This window comes from Salmo salar, unplaced genomic scaffold, assembly GCF_965601325.2.
Source record: "Salmo salar unplaced genomic scaffold, fSalSal1 ptg000432l, whole genome shotgun sequence".
NCBI lineage: Eukaryota > Metazoa > Chordata > Actinopteri > Salmoniformes > Salmonidae > Salmo > Salmo salar.
This window is the reverse complement of record NW_027675387.1, coordinates 3,079,639-3,099,390: the sequence shown is the minus strand read 5'-3', so window position 1 is coordinate 3,099,390 and position 19,752 is coordinate 3,079,639. Positions and strand designations below refer to the sequence as shown.

The 19,752-nt window shown below is 39.4% G+C and overlaps 2 protein-coding genes across 2 annotated transcripts in view; both read left to right on the top strand.

Annotated features, from left to right (window-relative positions):
• LOC145876069 (uncharacterized) overlaps positions 1–11,266 on the top strand; it is a 21,024-nt gene extending 9,758 nt beyond the window's left edge. The window contains exon 2 of the mRNA XM_082971842.1: positions 7,052–11,266. Coding sequence (XP_082827968.1) covers positions 7,052–8,442 — 1,391 coding nt within the window. The 3' untranslated portion in view covers positions 8,443–11,266. The remainder of the gene's footprint in view (positions 1–7,051) is intronic.
• Positions 8,937–19,752, top strand: LOC145876068 (uncharacterized). Its single transcript, XM_082971841.1, has 2 exons — positions 8,937–8,961; positions 18,349–19,752. The coding sequence occupies exons 1-2, from the start codon at positions 8,937–8,939 to the stop codon at positions 19,338–19,340; spliced, it is 1,017 nt and encodes a 338-aa protein (XP_082827967.1). The 3' UTR covers positions 19,341–19,752.

Below are 19,752 nucleotides of genomic sequence, written 5' to 3'. Positions count from 1 at the left end.
AAAAAAATCTATTTAATAATAACCAAATGTGTAAAAAGGGAAGGGGTCTGAATGCATGTATGTTGTATGTTCTAGGGCAGATTAAAAAAAAAAAGTATTTTCTTTCTACCAATTGATTGGTAGAAATGTTATGAAGTGTATTTTTCCATATAGACACACCCCATGTGTTTAATAAAATCCTCTGTATGTGCAGAACTTGAACTGAACTGATGCTTCAAGCGTTTGATTAAATAATTAACACACACAAATGACTTGAGGAAGCCAGAGGTCAATATAACCAGAAGAAAATAACCAATTCCCCACCTGCTGCTGGCCTTCGTTAATTCTGACATTATGCTCCTGGAGTTTCCGGTAAAATAGGCAAACTTTTTCCATTTCCGTTTGAAGTGCCAATTTATCTTACCATTTCTACCGATCTGCGTGCCAGTTATGAACGAGTTACAACACCTGTTTGGCTCCGCCACTTCCTGGGTCGGTGAAGTGAGGTATTAAATTTAAGGATTAAATCATTTAAGGAATATATCCGAGTCTCACGCTCATCACCTGTGGAAGGCAGGACTTCCAGCGAGGTGTGGATTTAATAGTATGTTGTACCTAGTTTCCCTCCTTCAGGGAACAGTAGTTATAGTCATAACGTGTGGATTTAATAGTATGTTGTACCTAGTTTCCCTCCTTCAGGGAACAGTAGTTATAGTCATAACGTTAAGCTTGTCATATTATGAACTTTAACTTAAATACTGGATCTTGCTGTGGGACAGTTTTTTGTATTCAGATCTCTGAAATGCTCTCTACCTACGTAACATTTAGTGTCTCCTTATGTTACGCTGGGAAAACAGTTTTCATGGGCACAGAAATCCTAAATCATTTCAGTTTACTAAATCCAATGGTTCTAACCAAGAGTCACCTTAACTTTATTGACACCCAAATGGATACTGTCATTAATGCGGTTCTTAAATAATTACGCATAATACTTAATACTGTAGCTGTTTAGTTACAGTCACATGTTCAACTATCATCAGCTGATCCAGGAAATCATTTTCTGCATGCCAGTCAAATGTAGTTCTTCATTCATTACACCGGTAAAGACAGTTATGCCGTGCTCCACGTTGGATCCAACATCCCAAACAAATCGATATTTATAATGTGTTATTGTTTACTTGATTTACAGTAGGGTCTCGTTAGTCCGTTTGGAAACGGAGATACTTAGCTCATAATGTGTAGAGAAATGTTCCTTGATGGATAGGCTATTGTACAACACACAGAGCTATTTTCCTTTATTCAGGACATTTAGAATGACAACACATTACAGAATAGCCTAGTGGGATTATTCACAAAATTATCTGGTGATCAGGTTATGAATTGTCATGACAAAGACATTTTAGTCTCCTTATTTCACCTAAAATATTAAATGATTTATAGTCCTAGGTCTATGTTGTTGTTAGGTGAAGTTATGGGTCCTACAGTAGGTCTATGTTATTGTTAGGTGAGATTATAGACCATTTTGGCATACACTTAGTGGACAAAACCTCATTGTCAGGCTGATGTCAGGCTGATGGTAAACTGGCCAATGATCATTTTACTGGTTGAAGTCGTTTTTAAATATAAAGTAGTACATTTTCGACAATAACACAAACATTATATTAAATCAGGACATTCAAACGAGCCTTACAATTATAATCCAAAGTAGTGTCAGATGATAATAATAATCATAATCAACCTGGAAACGGAGGCTTTATTTGCTGTCAGCCTATGAGAACTCCCCTGAGTTTCCCCCATGGTGGTGAATTAGTGAATAGACACAGAGCTTAATGTGAGTTTCCTTGAGTAGCACTCCTGATCTAGTGCTGTAATATTCAGAATACATTGTGAAAACTAATCTTTGCTCACCATTTTTTAAATATATATATTTTTTTGACCCCTTTTTTCTCCCCAATTGGTACTTACAGTCTTGTCTCATCGCTGCAACTCCCATACGGACTCTGGAGAGGCGAAGGTCGAGAGCCATGCGTCCTCCGAAACACAACCCAACCTAGCCGCGATGCTTCTTGACACAATGCCCATCCAACCCGGAAGCCAGCAGCACCAATGTGTCGGAGGAAACACCGTACACCTGGCGACCTGGTCAGTGTGCACTGCGCCCGGCCCGCCACATGAGTTGCTAGTGCGCGATGAGACAAGGATATCCCTGCCGGGCAAACCCTCCCCTAACCCGGACGACGGTGGGCCAATTGTGCGTCGCCCCATGGGCCTCCCGGTCGCGGCCGGCTGCAACAGAGCTTGGACTCGAACCCAGAATCTCTAATGGCACAGCTTAGGCCACTTGCTCACCATTTTTGCTCCAGGCAGATATACTACATCCATAACTAGCGGTTTCTGCATTAGCAGGGAGGTGTTTCTGCAATCAAATTGTGTGCGCATCGCCCTTGTCGCAATTTTAGGTGTTGGCTTTGGGGGTGACCAGTGAGATATACCTGCTGCTGTGATGTGATGCTGGACGGGCGAGCAGGTGCGGGCAGTGATCGATTGAATAGCATGCATTTAGTTTGGAAGGAGCCATGGAAGGAGAGTTGTATGGCATTGAAGCTCGTTTGGAGGTTAGTTAACACAGTGTCCAAAGAGGGGCCAGAAGTATACAGAATGGTGTCATCTGCGTAGAGGTGGATCAGAGACTCACCAGCAGCAAGAGCGACATCATTGATGTATACAGAGAAGAGAGTCGGCCCGAGAATTGAACCCTGTGGCACCCCCATAGACTGCCAGAGGCCCGTACAACAGGCCCTCCGATTTGACACACTGAACTCTATCAGAGAAGTAGTTGGTAAACCAGGCAAGGCCATTATTTGAGAAACCAAGGCTGTCGATTTTTCCAATAAGAATGTGGTGATTGACAGAGTCGAAAGCCTTGGCCAGGTCGATGAATACGGCTGCACAGTAATGTCTCTTATCGATGGCGGTTATGATGTCGTTGATGTAGTTAGTATGCCAAAAGTTCCCGGATGTCGTACTAAATTCGCCAAAATACGACGTATACACGCAGTACTTTAGGGCCCATAATGCAATTCTTCATGAAATGGACGTAGCTTCACAACATTTTCAGATTTGAAGAAAATGGCGGAAAATATGCAGCCGAAGTCCAACGAGAGCCGAAACAAATTCATTGCTTTAACTAATTATGACAAATGTTAAGAACATGTTAAGCAATGTAATAAAGACATTTCTTTTCAAGTAAGTTACCTTACACAATATTTTGGCTGACAATTTGCTTGCTTGTTATTACAGCAGTATGTACCGGCATGTTAAAACCTCTCTGGGGTAGGTGGGACGCTACCGTCACACCTCGCCAACAGCCATTGAAATAGCAGGGCGCCAAATTCAAAACAACAAAAATCTCATAATTCAAATTTCTCACACATACAAGTATTATACACCATTTTAAAGATACACTTCTCATTAATCCAACCACTGTGTCCGATTTCAAAAACGCTTTACAGCGAAAGCATAGCATTAGATTATGTTAGGACACCACCTAGACAAGAAAAACCACACAGCCATTTTCCAAGCAAGGAGAGGCGTCACAAAAACCAGAAATACAGCTAAAATTAATCACTAACCTTTGATGATCTTCATCAGATGGCACTCATAGGACTTCATGTTACACAATATATGTATGTTTTGCTCGATAAAGTTCATATTTATATCCAAAAACCCCATTTTACATTGGCATGTAATGTTCAGAAATGTTTTGCCTCCAAAACCTCTGGTGAATGAGCATATCAATTTACAGAAATACTCATCATAAACGTTGATAAAATATACAACTGTTATGCATAGAATTAAAGATATACTTCTCCTTAACCTGTTAGGGCTAGAGGGCAGTATTGACACGGCTGGATAAAAAACATACCCGATTTAATCTGGTTACCACTTTTACCCAGTAACTAGAATATGCATATACTTATTACATATGGATAGAAAACACCCTAAATTTTCTAAAACTGTTTGAATGGTGTCTGTGAGTATAACAGAACTCATTTGGCAGGCAAAACCCCGAGACATTTTCTGACAGGAAGTGGATACCTGATGTGTTGTATTACCTTTAAACCTATCCCATTGAAAAACACAGGGGCTGAGGAATATTTTGGCACTTCCTATTGCTTCCACTAGATGTCACCAGCCTTTAAAAAGTGTTTTGAGTCTTCTGGAGGGAGATCTGACCGAACAAGAGCCATGGAACGATGATGTCCCATTAGAAACCTGGCGCGCGAGTTCATGTTGGGTACCCTTGTTCCAATACGTTATAAAAGAGTATGCATTCGTCCACCTTGAATATTATTCATGTTCTGGTTAAAAAAGGCCCTAATGATTTATGCTATACAACGTTTGACATGTTTGAACGAACGTAAATATATTTTTTCCCCTCGTTCATGACGAGAAGTCCGGCTGGCTTAGATCATGTGCTAACAAGACAGAGATTTTTGGACATAAATGATGAGCTTTTTTGAACAAAACTACATTCGTTATGGACCTGTGATACCTGGAAGTGACATCTGATGAAGAGAATCAAAGGTAATGGATTATTTACATAGTATTTTCGATTTTAGATCTCCCCAACATGACGTCTAGTCTGTATAGCAACGCGTATTTTTCTGGGCGCAGTGCTGAGATTATTGCAAAGTGTGATTTCCCAGTAAGGTTATTTTTAAATCTGGCAAGTTGATTGCGTTCAAGAGATGTAAATCTATAATTCTTTAAATGACAATATAATATTTTACCAATGTTTTCTAATTTTAATTATTTAATTTGTGACGCTGACTTGACTGCCAGTTATTGGAGGGAAACGATTTCCTCAACATCAATGCCATAGTAAAACGCTGTTTTTGGATATAAATATGAACTTGATAGAACTAAAAATGCATGCATTGTCTAACATAATGTCCTAGGAGTGTCATCTAATGGAGATTGTAAAAGGTTAGTGCATCATTTTAGCTGGTTTTATGGTTTTGGTGACCCTGTTTTTGAATTGACAAAACATTACACATAACTCTTGTAAATGTACTGTCCTAACATACTCTAAATTTATGCTTTCACCGTAAAACCTTTTTGAAATCGTAAAACGTGGTTAGATTAAGGAGATGTTTATCTTTCAAAGGGTGTAAAATAGTTGTATGTTTGAAAAATTTGAATTTTGACATTTATTTGGATTCAAATTTGCCGCTCTTGAAATGCACCTGCTGTTGATGGAGTGCACCACGGGTGGCACGCTAGCGTCCCACCTAGCCCATAGAGGTTCAAATCGGACATATCGAGTGCATAGAGGAGGTCTGTATCTATAATTCTTAAAATAATTGTTATGCTTTTTGTGAACGTTTATCGTGAGTAATTTAGTAAAATGTTAGCGAATTCCCCGGAAGTTTGCGGGGGGTATGCTAGTTCTGAACGTCATATGCTAATGTAAAAAGCTGTTTTTTGATATAAATATGAACTTGATTGAACAAAACATGCATGTATTGTATAACATAATGTCCTAGGGTTGTCATCTGATGAAGATCATCAAAGGTGAGTGCTGCATTTAGCTGTCTTCTGGGTTTTGGTGACATTATATGCTGGCTTGAAAAATGGGTGTCTGATTATTTCTGGCTTGGTACTCTGCTGACATAATCTAATGTTTTGCTTTCGTTGTAAAGCCTTTTTGAAATCGGACAGTGTGGTTAGATTAACGAGAGTCTTGTCTTTAAATAGCTGTAAAATAGTCATATGTTTGACATAAGCAGAGCTGTGGGAGACCACCTCAAGCCCCTGGTAAAGCCGAGGGTGGTGTTTACCACTCCACCACGCCTTCAGCAGGCTGGAAAAGTGGGATTGATCTGGTTGATCCATTTGTTTGTTTCGGTTTGCAGTAGTTGAATCCTTTGACGTATTGTTGAATTAAACATTTATCTTCAACAAATGCACTGGGTTGGTTGAAAAGTGATACTAAACGTACATACCAGCACTATTTTGACATAGTGGGAGATATACTGAATTTATACTTTTTTCATAATAAGATGGACCAAGATACGTATTGGTTTTACAAGAGTCTGTTGATTGTCAGTCATTGGGTTAATTTCTTTTGCAATATGTTCAAATCAAGCTTTATTTATACAGATTTTTCTATTGTGTTATTGACTGTATGCTTGTTTATCCCATGTGTAACTCTGTGTTGTTTGTGTCGCACTGCTTTGCTTTATCTTGGCCAGGTCGCAGTCGTAAATGAGAACTTGTTCTCAACTGGCCTACCTGGTTAAATAAATAAATAAAATCTGAACTTTATTGACAACACCCAAATGGATACTGTCATTAACGCGGTTCTTCAATAATTACACATAATTCTTAATGCTTTAGCAAACATTTTATTAAACAGGACATTCAAAAATATCCTTACAATTATAATCCAAGGTAGTGTGAAATGTACTCATAAGCAACCTGGAAATGGAGGTTACTCCCCTGAGTTTCCCCCATTCACATTCAGAATACATTGTGAAAAACTAAAATCTTTGCTCACCATTTTTGCTCCAGGTAGATATAGTACATCCATAACTAGTGGTTTCCTCATTACCAGATATACTACATCCATAACTAGTGGTTTCCTCATTAGCAGATATACTACATCCATAACTAGTGGTTTCCTCATTACCAGATATACTACATCCATAACTAGTGGTTTCCTCATTAGCAGGGAGGAGTTTCTGCAATCAAATTGCCCTCGTGCTGCAATTTTAGAAAACACAGAAAGGGGCCTATATTGGAGACCAATTAGTCGTCTGGCACACTGCTTAGAGTTTCAACAACATGAATAACTTATTTCTAGCCTGCAATCATACTACTAATGTGAAAACAAGACAAAATATGACTATTCTTGCTCATTTTAAGGCAAATATCAAATAATTGTAACATTCATTACAGAAGTCAATTGTTGTCCAACATCATGGCTCCGCTGTTGGCATCACCTTTTACAGTGGATTACCGCTGTTGTGGGCCTTTAACCATCTGTCTGACTTTGTTGTTCACACAGGAGAGATATGGGACTATCGTGGATCCTCTGGGGAGCCTCAACACCCTCATGATGCTGAAGAGGCAGAGAAGAGTCTCTCCACATTAGAACACCTCAATAAACACCTGCAGAGATCCACAGGGAAGAGAACTCACTGCTGCTCTGACTGTGGGAAGAGATTCACCTCATCAGGCATTAAAATTCATCAGAGAACACACACAGGAGAGAAACCTTATAGCTGTACTCAATGTGGGAAGAGTTTTGGTCTATCTGGAAGTCTGACTGCACACCAGAGAACACACACAGGAGAGAAACCTTATAGCTGTGGTCAATGTGGGAAGAGTTTTGCTGCATCTAGCACTCTGACTCTACACCAGAGAACACACACAGGAGATAAATATTATAGCTGTGGTCAATGTGGGAAGAGTTTTGCAGCATCTAGCACTCTGACTCAACACCAGAGAATTCACACAGGAGAGAAACCTTATAGGTGTGATCAATGTGGGAAGTGTTTTGGTCAATCTGGCCATCTGGTATCACACCAGAGAATACACACAGGAGAGAAACCTTATAGCTGTGACCAATGTGGGAAGAGTTTTGGTGGATCTGGAGGGCTGACAGTGCACCAGAGAACACACACAGGAGAGAAACCGTATAGCTGTGATCAATGTGGGAAGAGTTTTGGTCGATCTGGAAATCTGACTGCACACCAGAGAACACACACAGGAGAGAAATCTTATAGCTGTGATCAATGTGGGAAGAGTTTTACTACATTTGCCACTGTGACTCGACACCAGAGAATACACACAGGAGAGAAACCATATAGGTGTGATCAATGTGGGAAGAGTTTTGGTGGATCTGGATGGCTGACAGTGCACCAGAGAACACACACAGGAGAGAAACCTTATATCTGTGGTCAATGTGGGAAGAGTTTTGGTGGGTCTGGAAATCTGACTGCACACCAGAGAACACACCAGAGAACACACACAGGAGAGAAATCTTATAGCTGTGGTCAATGTGGGAAGAGTTTTACTACATTTGGCACTGTGACTCGACACCAGAGAATACACACAGGAGAGAAATCTTATAGCTGTGGTCAATGTGGGAAGAGTTTTACTACATTTGGCTCTCTGACTCAACACCAGAGAATACACACAGGAGAGAAACCTTATAGGTGTGATCAATGTGGGAAGAGTTTTGGTCAATCTGGCCATCTGGTATCACACCAGAGAACACACACAGGAGAGAAATCTTATAGCTGTGACCAATGTGGGAAGAGTTTTGGTGGATCTGGAGAGCTGACAGTGCACCAGAGAACACACACAGGAGAGAAACCTTATAGCTGTGATATATGTGGGAAGAGATACTCTGATAAAAGATCTCTGATCAAACATCAGAAAATACATACATGAAGGAATTGTTTCATGATATCAATGAAATGAAATCTCACAATGTAGAATGTTTTAACATTGTAGAAGGAGTATTTTAATGTCACAATGTAGAACCCTAAACGTTTGTCCCCTGTTCTATTGATTTCAACATGATATGGATATTAGCCTCAGGGGGAAAATCCAGGCTCTGAATTGAAAGAGTTACTATTTATGAGATTTAACAAAAAGTGACTAACAAAAGAAAGAGTTGTGTTACACTTACCATGTTGGTGACCCACTTGAATCAAAATGCAACACTTCAAAATGTAGCTAGCTGTTTTCTACAAATTGTCTTCTAACCAGGGATGTACACATTATTCCCAGATTCCATGTGGATTTTGAGCTGTTCGTTTTAACAGGACGTGTAAACTCATCTTCCTCCTTTCGCACAATTGATTGCCAGCAGCATACCACCCTGCATCCCACTGCTTGCTTGCTTCTGAAGCTAAGCAGGGTTGGTCCTGGTCAGTCCCTAGATGGGAGACCATATGCTGCTGGAGGGCCAGTTGGAGGAACTCTTTCCTCTGGTCTAAACAATATCCCAATGCCCCAGGGCAGTGACTGCCCACTGTAGGGTGCCGTCTTTCGGATGGGACGTTAAACGGGTGTCCTGACTCTCTGAGCTCATTAAAGATCCCATTGCACTTATCGTAAGAGTAGGAGTGTTAACCCCGGTGTCCTGGCTAAATTCCCAATCTGGCCCTCATACCATCACGGCCACCTAATCATCCCCAGCTTACAATTGGCTCATTCATCCCCCTCCTCTCCCCTGTAACTATTCCCCAGGTTGTTGCTGTAAATGAGAATGTGTTCTCAGTCAACTTAACTGGTAAAACAACGGTAGAAAAAAAATCCACATGATATCGATGAGTTATGACAAATAAGTGTTGTGTTCCTTTGTTTAGTGACCCCTACATTTAAATGCATCACTCCAAAATGTAGCTGACTGTCTTCTGCAGGTTGTCCTCTAACCAGTGAGGTAAAATATATCTCCCATTTCCATGTGTTTTTTTAGTTGTGTTAGTTTCAACAGCACGTACAACCTGATTTCCCCCCTAATCGATATCAGTGATTTATTGCTACTTGTCAAAACAACAGCGTTTTTGGTGCTTGTACAGTTTATAAGGAGATTGTTTTAAATAATATGATTATTGTGACAGATGTTTGTGTTACATTTTATGTTTAGGTTTTCAATTTATCACAAACTGTTTCTGCATTTGGACTATTGATTTGGACACGTTTAAACTGTGACATTGGGGGATATCTCACCTAGCAAAATGTCGTTGAAAATAAGACTTTGCCCGACATTCAATATAAGTTTGGTTTTAGTTGAAAGTGAAAGTTGAAAAGAAAACAATTTAATTTCAACATACTTACAGCCTAAACACATAGTCACAGTACAATAATCAATTATATGAACAATCCTACATCACTCCAGTATTTATTTACAACATTCATGTGCTAAATGTCTTTATTCCACTACTGAAGTAGCAGGTCTCAAATCACCTCATATTTCAAACATCCAGCCTGACAAAATATACATTTTATGCCTCACCATTTAGTGAATTTTTGCTAATACATATTAACAAAGGGGTGTACATTTGGTTTTTATATTTCATGTTTAATATTCATGTAAGATTTAGTAATCATAATTATTTATGCAACCAACTGACAATCTTTGGGTACAATTATATTGACATTGTTACGCTGCTTTTAGAATATCAGGGTTCATTCTCAGATGTGCCAAACCAAATGTACTAGAGCATGACATTGGGGACTGGGCCCCGATCCAACAACATGCCTATCTAGTGAACCCTGAAAAGAGAGAGAAGCTCTGCAGTGAGGTGGAAAGTTACTACGGATATTAAGGAGCTAGTTCTAGAAGCTAGTGAGTTTTAGGAAGACGAGAGTTCTAGAAGCTAGTGAGTTTTAGGAAGACGAGAGTTCTAGAAGCTAGTGAGTTTTAGGATTCTATAGTAAGAAGAGAAAAAGGAGAAAAAAATATTTCAATTGTATATTATTATTTAGAAATAAGTGTTTTATTTTTTTTTTTTATAAGTTTTTCTTGTTTTTAATTGTTGACAGCCAGTAGACACCATGTTTATATTGGTGAAGGTGAAGCATTGTAGTTGATTATCATGTGAAATGGAAGTTGTTTTCTGTTGGTGGTGAGCAAACTTGTCCAACAAAAATATAGGATATATTTGTTGTCTTAAGGTGTTACAGGCTTTGGTTTTTCCATTTATGTTTGAGGTTGGACTTTAGCACGTCTAGCTCGTTAGCACGTCTAGCTCGTTAGCACGTCTAGCTCGTTAGCACGTCTAGCTCCGTTAGCACGTCTAGCTCCGTTAGCACGTCTAGCTCGTTAGCCCGTCTAGCTCGTCGTTAGCCCGTCTAGCTCGTCGTTAGCACGTCTAGCTCGTTAGCACGTCTAGCTCGTCGTTAGCACGTCTAGCTCGTCGTTAGCACGTCTAGCTCGTCGTTAGCACGTCTAGCTCGTCGTTAGCACGTCTAGCTCGTTAGCACGTCTAGCTCGTTAGTCAGAATGTGTTACACCTGTGCTGGCTTGTTCATCTTGTTATGGTTGAATATAACATCCAATTGTTAAAATTTTAATCAATGAATTTTCCTTAGAATGCTCAGTAGTCTTTCAGTTATTATTCTGTTTGGTATCATCTTATGTTTGCTGAGTAGTAAATATTTCTGTTTATTTTCATTGTTTTTTTATTTGTTTTTTCCTGTGAAGCCATTGCGTTGCATCCATGTCTGAAATGTGCTGTATAAATAAAGCTTGATTTGATTTGAACATATTGTAAAACTAATGAACCCAATGACTGACAATCAACAGACTTTTGCAAAACTAATGAACAAATATGTGCAAAAGCAACACGTATCTTGGTCCATCTTAGTATGAAAAACAGTATAAATTCAGTATATCTTCCACTATGTCAATATAGTGCTGGTATGTAAGTTTAGTATCACTTTTCAACCAACCCAGTGCATTTATAGAAAATGAAAAATGTTGAAATCAACAATATGTTAAAGGATTCAACTCCTGAAAACTGAAACAAACAATTGGATCAAACAGATCAATCCTACTGGACATTGGGTTTGATTCAGACCCTGCCAGCATGGCCAGAGATGTAACTTATAACCACAGAACCACCCCAGACCTTTCATGCCTAAAAACACCTAAGTATTAGATTTACTGCCATGGTCTAGTATGTCATCGCCTCAGACACCATTCACAATGCTGGCTGAGGTACGAGTAAAACATGACATATTATTTCCTAACCATTCACAATGCTGGCTGAGGTACTAGTAAAACATGACATATTATTTCCTAACCATTCACAATGCTGGCTGATGTACGAGTAAAACATGACATATTATTTCCTAACCATTCACAATGCTGGCTGAGGTACGAGTAAAACATGACATATTATTTCCTAACCATTCACAATGCTGGCTGAGGTACGAGTAAAACATGACATATTATTTCCTAACCATTCACAATGCTGGCTGAGGTACGAGTAAAACATGACATATTATTTCCTAACCATTCACAATGCTGGCTGAGGTACGAGTAAAACATGACATATTATTTCCTAACCATTCACAATCCTGGCTGAGGTACTAGTAAAACATGACATATTATTTCCTAACCATTCACAATGCTGGCTGAGGTACGAGTAAAACATGACGTATTATTTCCTAACCATTCACAATGCTGGCTGAGGTACTAGTAAAACATGACATATTATTTCCTAACCATTCACAATTCTGGCTGAGGTACGAGTAAATGATGACATATTATTTCCTAACCATTCACAATGCTGGCTGAGGTACTAGTAAAACATGACATATTATTTCCTAACCATTCACAATGCTAGCTGAGGTACTAGTAAAACATGACATATTATTTCCTAACCATTCACAATGCTGGCTGAGGTACTAGTAAAACATGACATATTATTTCCTAACCATTCACAATGCTGGCTGAGGTACTAGTAAAACATGACATATTATTTCCTAACCATTCACAATGCTGGCTGAGGTACGAGTAAATGATGACATATTATTTCCTAACATTTCACAATCTTGGCTGAGGTACGAGTAAAACATGACATATTATTTCCTAACCATTCACAATGCCGGCTGAGGTACGAGTAAAACATGACATATTATTTCCTAACATTTCACAATCCTGGCTGAGGTACGAGTAAAACATGACATATTATTTCCTAACCATTCACAATGCCGGCTGAGGTACGAGTAAAACATGACATATTATTTCCTAACCATTCACAATCCTGGCTGAGGTACGAGTAAAACATGACATATTATTTCCTAACCATTCACAATCCTGGCTGAGGTACGAGTAAATTATGACATATTATTTCCTAACATTTCACAATCCTGGCTGAGGTACGAATACTTCAGTAAATAAATGTGCAAAAATGTAAAAAAAACTGTTTTTGGTTTTTCATTATGGGGTATTGTGATGTCATTATGGGGTATTGTGATGTCATTATGGTGTATTGTGTGTAGATTGATGAGGGGAAAAATTATTAAATTTTAGAATATGGCTGTAACGTAACAAAATGTGGAAAAAGTGAACGGGTCTGAATACTTAACGAATGCACTGTATACCACTGGCAGAGTTTTCTACCGCTGCAGAGTTTTCTATCATTGGCAGTTTTGTACACAGTCACGTGATACGTGGTATAGAAAAGTCCAATCTTAGGAGAGTACATGGGAGGCACTATACTGTGTGTCTGCAGGTGTCTATCTGGTCAAAACCACTGATACAGGAGCCCCTCCACCCTCTGGTGGGATGGATCATGTCTAACAGAGAAACCTAGATTCAAATACTTAGATTTGTGTGTATTGGGTATATGTTGTGAAATTGTTAGATATTACTTGTTAGATATTACTACACTGTCGCAGCTAGAAAGACAAGCATTTCGCTACACCCGCAATAACATCTGCTAAACACGTGTATGTGACCAATAAAATATGATTTTGATTTGAAATAAATGTCCTATTTATCAAAGGTGCTTTTGGCTGGTGTCAAAATGACTTCAAAGGATTTGAATTTGTTAAAAGTCCATTTTGATACAGAAACACTAAACCATGATTTAGATTTATTAAGAACAAGTTGAATGACAAAGTCATGAAAAATTGAAAGAATTGAATAAACCACATTTTGGCCATGATAAAAGATATGCCTCTGGGATCAAAATGATCCATGTCAGAAGTATGGTTCAATGCAAATATGTAGTGGGTGTAAAGTTGGTTTTAAATTCTCACTCATTAAACACGAATCAATCAACACATGCTTCTCTTTGAACGACTTAATATAATATTAAACTTTCCTGAAATAAATGAAAAATAAACGTTTGGTTCCTCAACTGCGTTGCCCCCTCCAGTCAGCAGATGGCGATGTGCGTCTTTTAGGTTCAGGCGATGCTGCCAGTGTGACGTATAATCTAGTGGACGGGACGCTCCTTCAACAACAACAGCTAGTCAGACACCTCGGTAGCTTTCTAGCAAACATAGCTACAACATTCACGCTCTTTACACTGGTTTGGTGTATATTAGTCGCTGTGTATTAAACACACTTATGTCGTATGTACTTGTTGGCCCATTTAATTATATATTTACGTTGTTTGTAAGCTAGCTGGTTTGCTAAGTTAGCTTAGAACTAGGCTAGTCGCTAATGCTAACTAGCTAACATCCCCGACCATGAGTTCACTAAGCTACTCTCCTCCTGTTAAAGAAGCGGAGGTCTGCTGGACGGAGAAAGAAGCTCTAGTGAAAGAGGAGGAGGAAGAGGAGGCTGTTACAATACAAAAACAAGTAGAGGGTGAGGCTGTTACAGTGAAAGAAGAAGAGAAAGACGTTTCAGTGAAAGAAGAGGAAGACGCGTTCAGAGTGAAAGAGGAGGAGGATGTTACAGTAAAAGAAGAGAAAGAGGAGGATGCAGTTTTTGGAGTGAAAGAGGAGGAGGGGGAGATTACTGTCACATTGGAGGAAGAAGAGGAGGTTGGAGATCTGTTTAACACCAGTAAGAACCGTCTCTGCAGTAAAGGGGTTCTACACTTTAATGTTGTTCTGTAGGAATGGCTGAAGCTACACTGTAACGTGTAGAACATCAAGAGTGGACCATCAACAAAACGTTAACAATTGATCAAATGCATCCAATGACAATGCCTGAAATACTGTAGTCCTCAATATCTCCTATTAGATTAGCCCAAGATGTTCTCTTAAAGGGGCAATCAGCAGTTGTTACATCCATTTGGGGACTTATACATTAATGATATGTACCCATCTGTTTCTTGAAGAAATCACTTATAAATGCCTCATGAGCTTAGTTCAACTGTCGTACCCCATCAGAACCCAAAATATAAGTATTTTTTTACTCCAATGTTTGTCAGGAAATATTAACAAACACTGTATATCCTCAAAACATGGTTAAAACTATAATGTTGATATCATGGATGGTTACATTTCTCCAGCTCCATCCCTCAGCTTTTTACTGAAACGGGCAGGGAGTACGCTTTGATATTGTTTCTACTGCTGATTGCTGCCCCCGTTACTCCTCAAGGTCCAAGGACTGTATGTTATTTTCAGAGGTAGACTCGCTCTGGCAGTCAAAATAATCAAATATTCCATCATCAAATCAAATGTATTTATATAGCCCTTCTTACATCAGCTGAGTGGCAAGTTATCTGACCATTTCTACCAATCTGTGTGCCAGTTGTGATTTTCATATGTACATTTTACTGGAACAGTTTCATTTCATTTATAATAGTATCTCAAAATCATTGCCTGTGATTAATCTACATTCTATCTAAATGAAAATTATACAAATCTAAAAGTAACTTTTATTGCCATCTATGTAAAAAAAAACGCAAGTAAAACTAAATGCATGCTATTCAACCGATCGCTGCCTGCACCTGCCCGCCCGTCCAGCATCACTACTCTGGACGGCTCTGACTTAGAATACGTGAACAACTACAAATACCTAGGTGTCTGGTTAGACTGTAAACTCTCCTTCCAGACTCACATTAAGCATCTCCAATCCAAAATTAAATCTAGAATCGGCGTCCTATATCGCAACAAAGCATCCTTCACTCACGCTGCCAAACACACCCTCGTAAAACTGACCATCCTACCGATCCTCGACTTCGGCGATGTCATCTATAAAATAGCCTCCAACACTCTACTCAACAAACTGGATGCAGTCTATCACAGTGCCATCCGTTTTGTCACCAAAGCCCCATATACTACCCACCACTGCGACCTGTACGCTCTCGTTGGCTGGCCTTCGCTTAATACTCGTTGCCAAACCCACTGGCTACAGGTTATCTACAAGTCTCTGCTAGGTAAAGTCCCCCCTTATCTCAGCTCACTGGTCACCATAGCAGCACCCACTCGTAGCACGCGCTCCAGCAGGTATATCTCACTGGTCACCCCCAAAGCCAATTCCTCCTTTGGTCGTCTTTCCTTACAGTTCTCTGCTGCCAATGACTTGAACGAACTGCAAAAATCTCTGAAGCTGGAGACTCATATCTCCCTCACTAGCTTTAAGCACCAGCTGTCAGAGCAGCTCACAGATCACTGCACCTGTACATAGCCCATCTGTAAACAGCCCATCTATCTACCTACCTCATCACCATACTGTGTTTATTTATTTATCTTGCTCCTTTGCACCCCAGTATCTCTACTTGCACATTAATCTTCTGCACATCTACCATTCCAGTGTTTAATTGCTATATTGTAATTACTTAGCCATCATGGCCTATTTATTGCCTTAACTTACCTCATTTGCACTCACTGTATATAGACCTTTTGTTTTCTTTTGTTCTACTGTGTTATTGACTGTATGTTTTGTTTATTCCATGTGTTGTTGTATGTGTCGAATTGCTACGCTTTATCTTGGCCAGGTCGCAGTTGCAAATGAGAACTTGTTCTCAACTAGCCTACCTGGTTAAATAAAGGTGAAATAAAAAAATAAATGATGGGTCCTACAGTAGGTCTATGTTATTGTTAGGTGAAGTTATGGGTCCTACAGTAGGTCTATGTTATTGTTAGGTGAAGTTATGGGTCCTACAGTAGGTCTATGTTATTGTTAGGTGAAGTTATGGGTCCTACAGTAGGTCTATGTTATTGTTAGGTGAAGTTATGGGTCCTACGGTAGGTCTATGTTATTGTTAGGTGATGTTATGGGTCCTACAGTAGGTCTATGTTGTTAGGTGAAGCTATGGGTCCTACAGTAGGTCTATGTTGTTGTTAGGTGAAGTTATGGGTCCTACAGTAGGTCTATGTTATTGTTAGGTGAAGTTATGGGTCCTACAGTAGGTCTATGTTGTTATTAGGTGAAGTTATGGGTCCTACAGTAGGTCTATGTTATTGTTAGGTGAAGTTATGGGTCCTACGGTAGGTCTATGTTATTGTTAGGTGATGTTATGGGTCCTACAGTAGGTCTATGTTATTGTTAGGTGAAGTTATGGGTCCTACAGTAGGTCTATGTTATTGTTAGGTGAAGTTATGGGTCCTACAGTAGGTCTATGTTGTTGTTAGGTGAAGTTATGGGTCCTACAGTAGGTATATGTTGTTAGGTGAAGTTATGGGTCCTACAGTAGGTCTATGTTATTGTTAGGTGAAGTTATGGGTCCTACAGTAGGTCTATGTTATTGTTAGGTGAAGTTATGGGTCCTACAGTAGGTCTATGTTATTGTTAGGTGAAGTTATGGGTCCTACAGTAGGTATATGTTGTTAGGTGAAGTTATGGGTCCTACAGTAGGTCTATGTTGTTAGGTGAAGTTATGGGTCCTACAGTAGGTCTATGTTGTTAGGTGAAGTTATGGGTCCTACAGTAGGTCTATGTTGTTGTTAGGTGAAGTTATGGGTCCTACAGTAGGTCTATGTTGTTAATAGGTGAAGTTATGGGTCCTACAGTAGGTCTATGTTTTTAGGTGAAGTTATGGGTCTTACAGTAGGTCTATGTTGTTGTTATGGGTCCTACAGTAGGTCTATGTTATTGTTATGGGTCCTAGAGGACACTATGTGTGTCATGCAACAACAACCAAAGTGCTTCTTCGTTCATTACATAGGTATGATTGTTGTTAGGTGAAGTTATGGGCCAATTTGGCAAAGAGTGTACAAACCCTCATTGTCAGGCTGATGGAAAAGCCAAAGAGCATTTTACTGGTTGAGGTGTTTTTTAAGTATAAAGCAGTTGATTTGCGACAATAACACAAACATATTAAGCAGGAGATTCAAATGAGTCTTACAATTATAATTCAAAGTAGTGTGAAATGAACTCATCATCAACCTGGAAATGGAGGTTACTCCCCTGAGTTTCCCCCATTCACTTTCAGAATACATTGTGAAAAACTAAAATCTTTTCTCACCATTTTTGCTCCAGGCAGATATACTACATCCATAACTAGTGGTTTCCTCATTACCAGATATACTACATCCGTAACTAGTGGTTTCCTCATTACCAGATATACTACATCCATAACTAGTGATTTCCTCATTAGCAGGGAGGAGTTTCTGCCCTCGTGCCGCAATTTTAGCTAACACAGAAAGGGGCCTATATTGGAGACCAAAAGTCATCTGGCACACTGTTTAGAGTTTCAACAACATGAATAACTTATTTCTAGCCTACAATCTTCGATTTCACTACTAATGTGAAAACAAGACAAAATATGACTATTCTTGCTCATTTTAAGACAATTGTCAAATAATTTTAACATTCATTACAGACGTCAATTGTTGTCCAACATCATGGCTCCGCTGTTGGCATCACCTTTTACAGTGGATTTCTGCTGTTGTGGGCCTTTAACCATCTGTATGACTTTGTTGTTCACACAGGAGAGAGACGTGACTATCGTGGATCCTCTGGGGAGCCTCAACAACCTCATGATGCTGAAGAGGCAGAGAAGAGTCTCTCCAGATCACAACACCTCAAGAAACACCTGCAGAGATCCACAGGGAAGAAATCTAACTGCTACTCTGAGTGTGGGAAGAGATTCACCTCCTCAGCAGGCATTAAAATTCATCAGAGAATCCATACAGGAGAGAAACCTTTTACCTGTACTCAATGTGGGAAGGGTTATAGCTCATCTAGCAGTCTGACAGTACACAAGAGAATACACACAGGAGAGAAACCTTATAGCTGTGGTCAATGTGGGAAGAGTTTTGGTCAATCTCGCCATCTGGTATCACACCAGAGAACACACACAGGAGAGAAACCTTATAGCTGTGGTCAATGTGGGAAGAGGTTTGCTGCATCTAGCACTCTGACTCAACACCAGAGAACACACACAGGAGAGAAATCTTATAGCTGTGGTCAATGTGGGAAGAGTTTTACTACATCTAGCACTCTGACTCTACACCAGAGAACACACACAGGAGAGAAACCTTATAGCTGTGGTCAATGTGGGAAGAGTTTTGGTCAATCTGGACAGCTGACAGTGCACCAGAGAATACACACAGGAGAGAAACCTTATAGCTGTGATCAATGTGGGAAGAGTTTTACTACATCTTGCGATCTGACTTCACACCAGAGAACGCACACAGGAGAGAAACCGTATAGCTGTAATCAATGTGGGAAGAGTTTTACCACATCTGGCTCTCTGACTTCACACCAGAGAACGCACACAGGAGAGAAACCTTATATCTGTGGTCAATGTGGGAAGAGTTTTAATCAATCTAGCTATCTGACAATGCACCAGAGAACGCACACAGGAGAGAAACCTTATATCTGTGGTCAATGTGGGAAGAGTTTTAGTCAATCTAGCCGTCTGACAGTACACAAGAGAATACACACAGGAGAGAAATCTTATAGCTGTGACCAGAGATAATCTGATAAAAGACATCTGATCAAATATCAGAAAATACATAGATGGAGTTGTTTCATGATATCAATGAAATAATGTCACAATGTATAATGTTTTAACATTGTAGAAGGAGTATTTTAATGATGTCACAATGTAGAATCTTTTAACATTGTAGAAGGAGTATTTTAATGATGTCACAATGTAGAATGTTTTAACATTGTAGTAGGAGTATTTTAATGATGTCACAATGTAGAATGTTTTAACATTGTAGTAGGAGTATTTTAATGATGTCACAATGTAGAATGTTTTAACATTGTAGTAGGAGTATTTTAATGATGTCACAATGTAGAATGTTTAAACATTGTAGTAGGAGTATTTTAATGATGTCACAATGTAGAACCCTAAACGTTTGTCCCCTGTTCTATTGATTTCAACA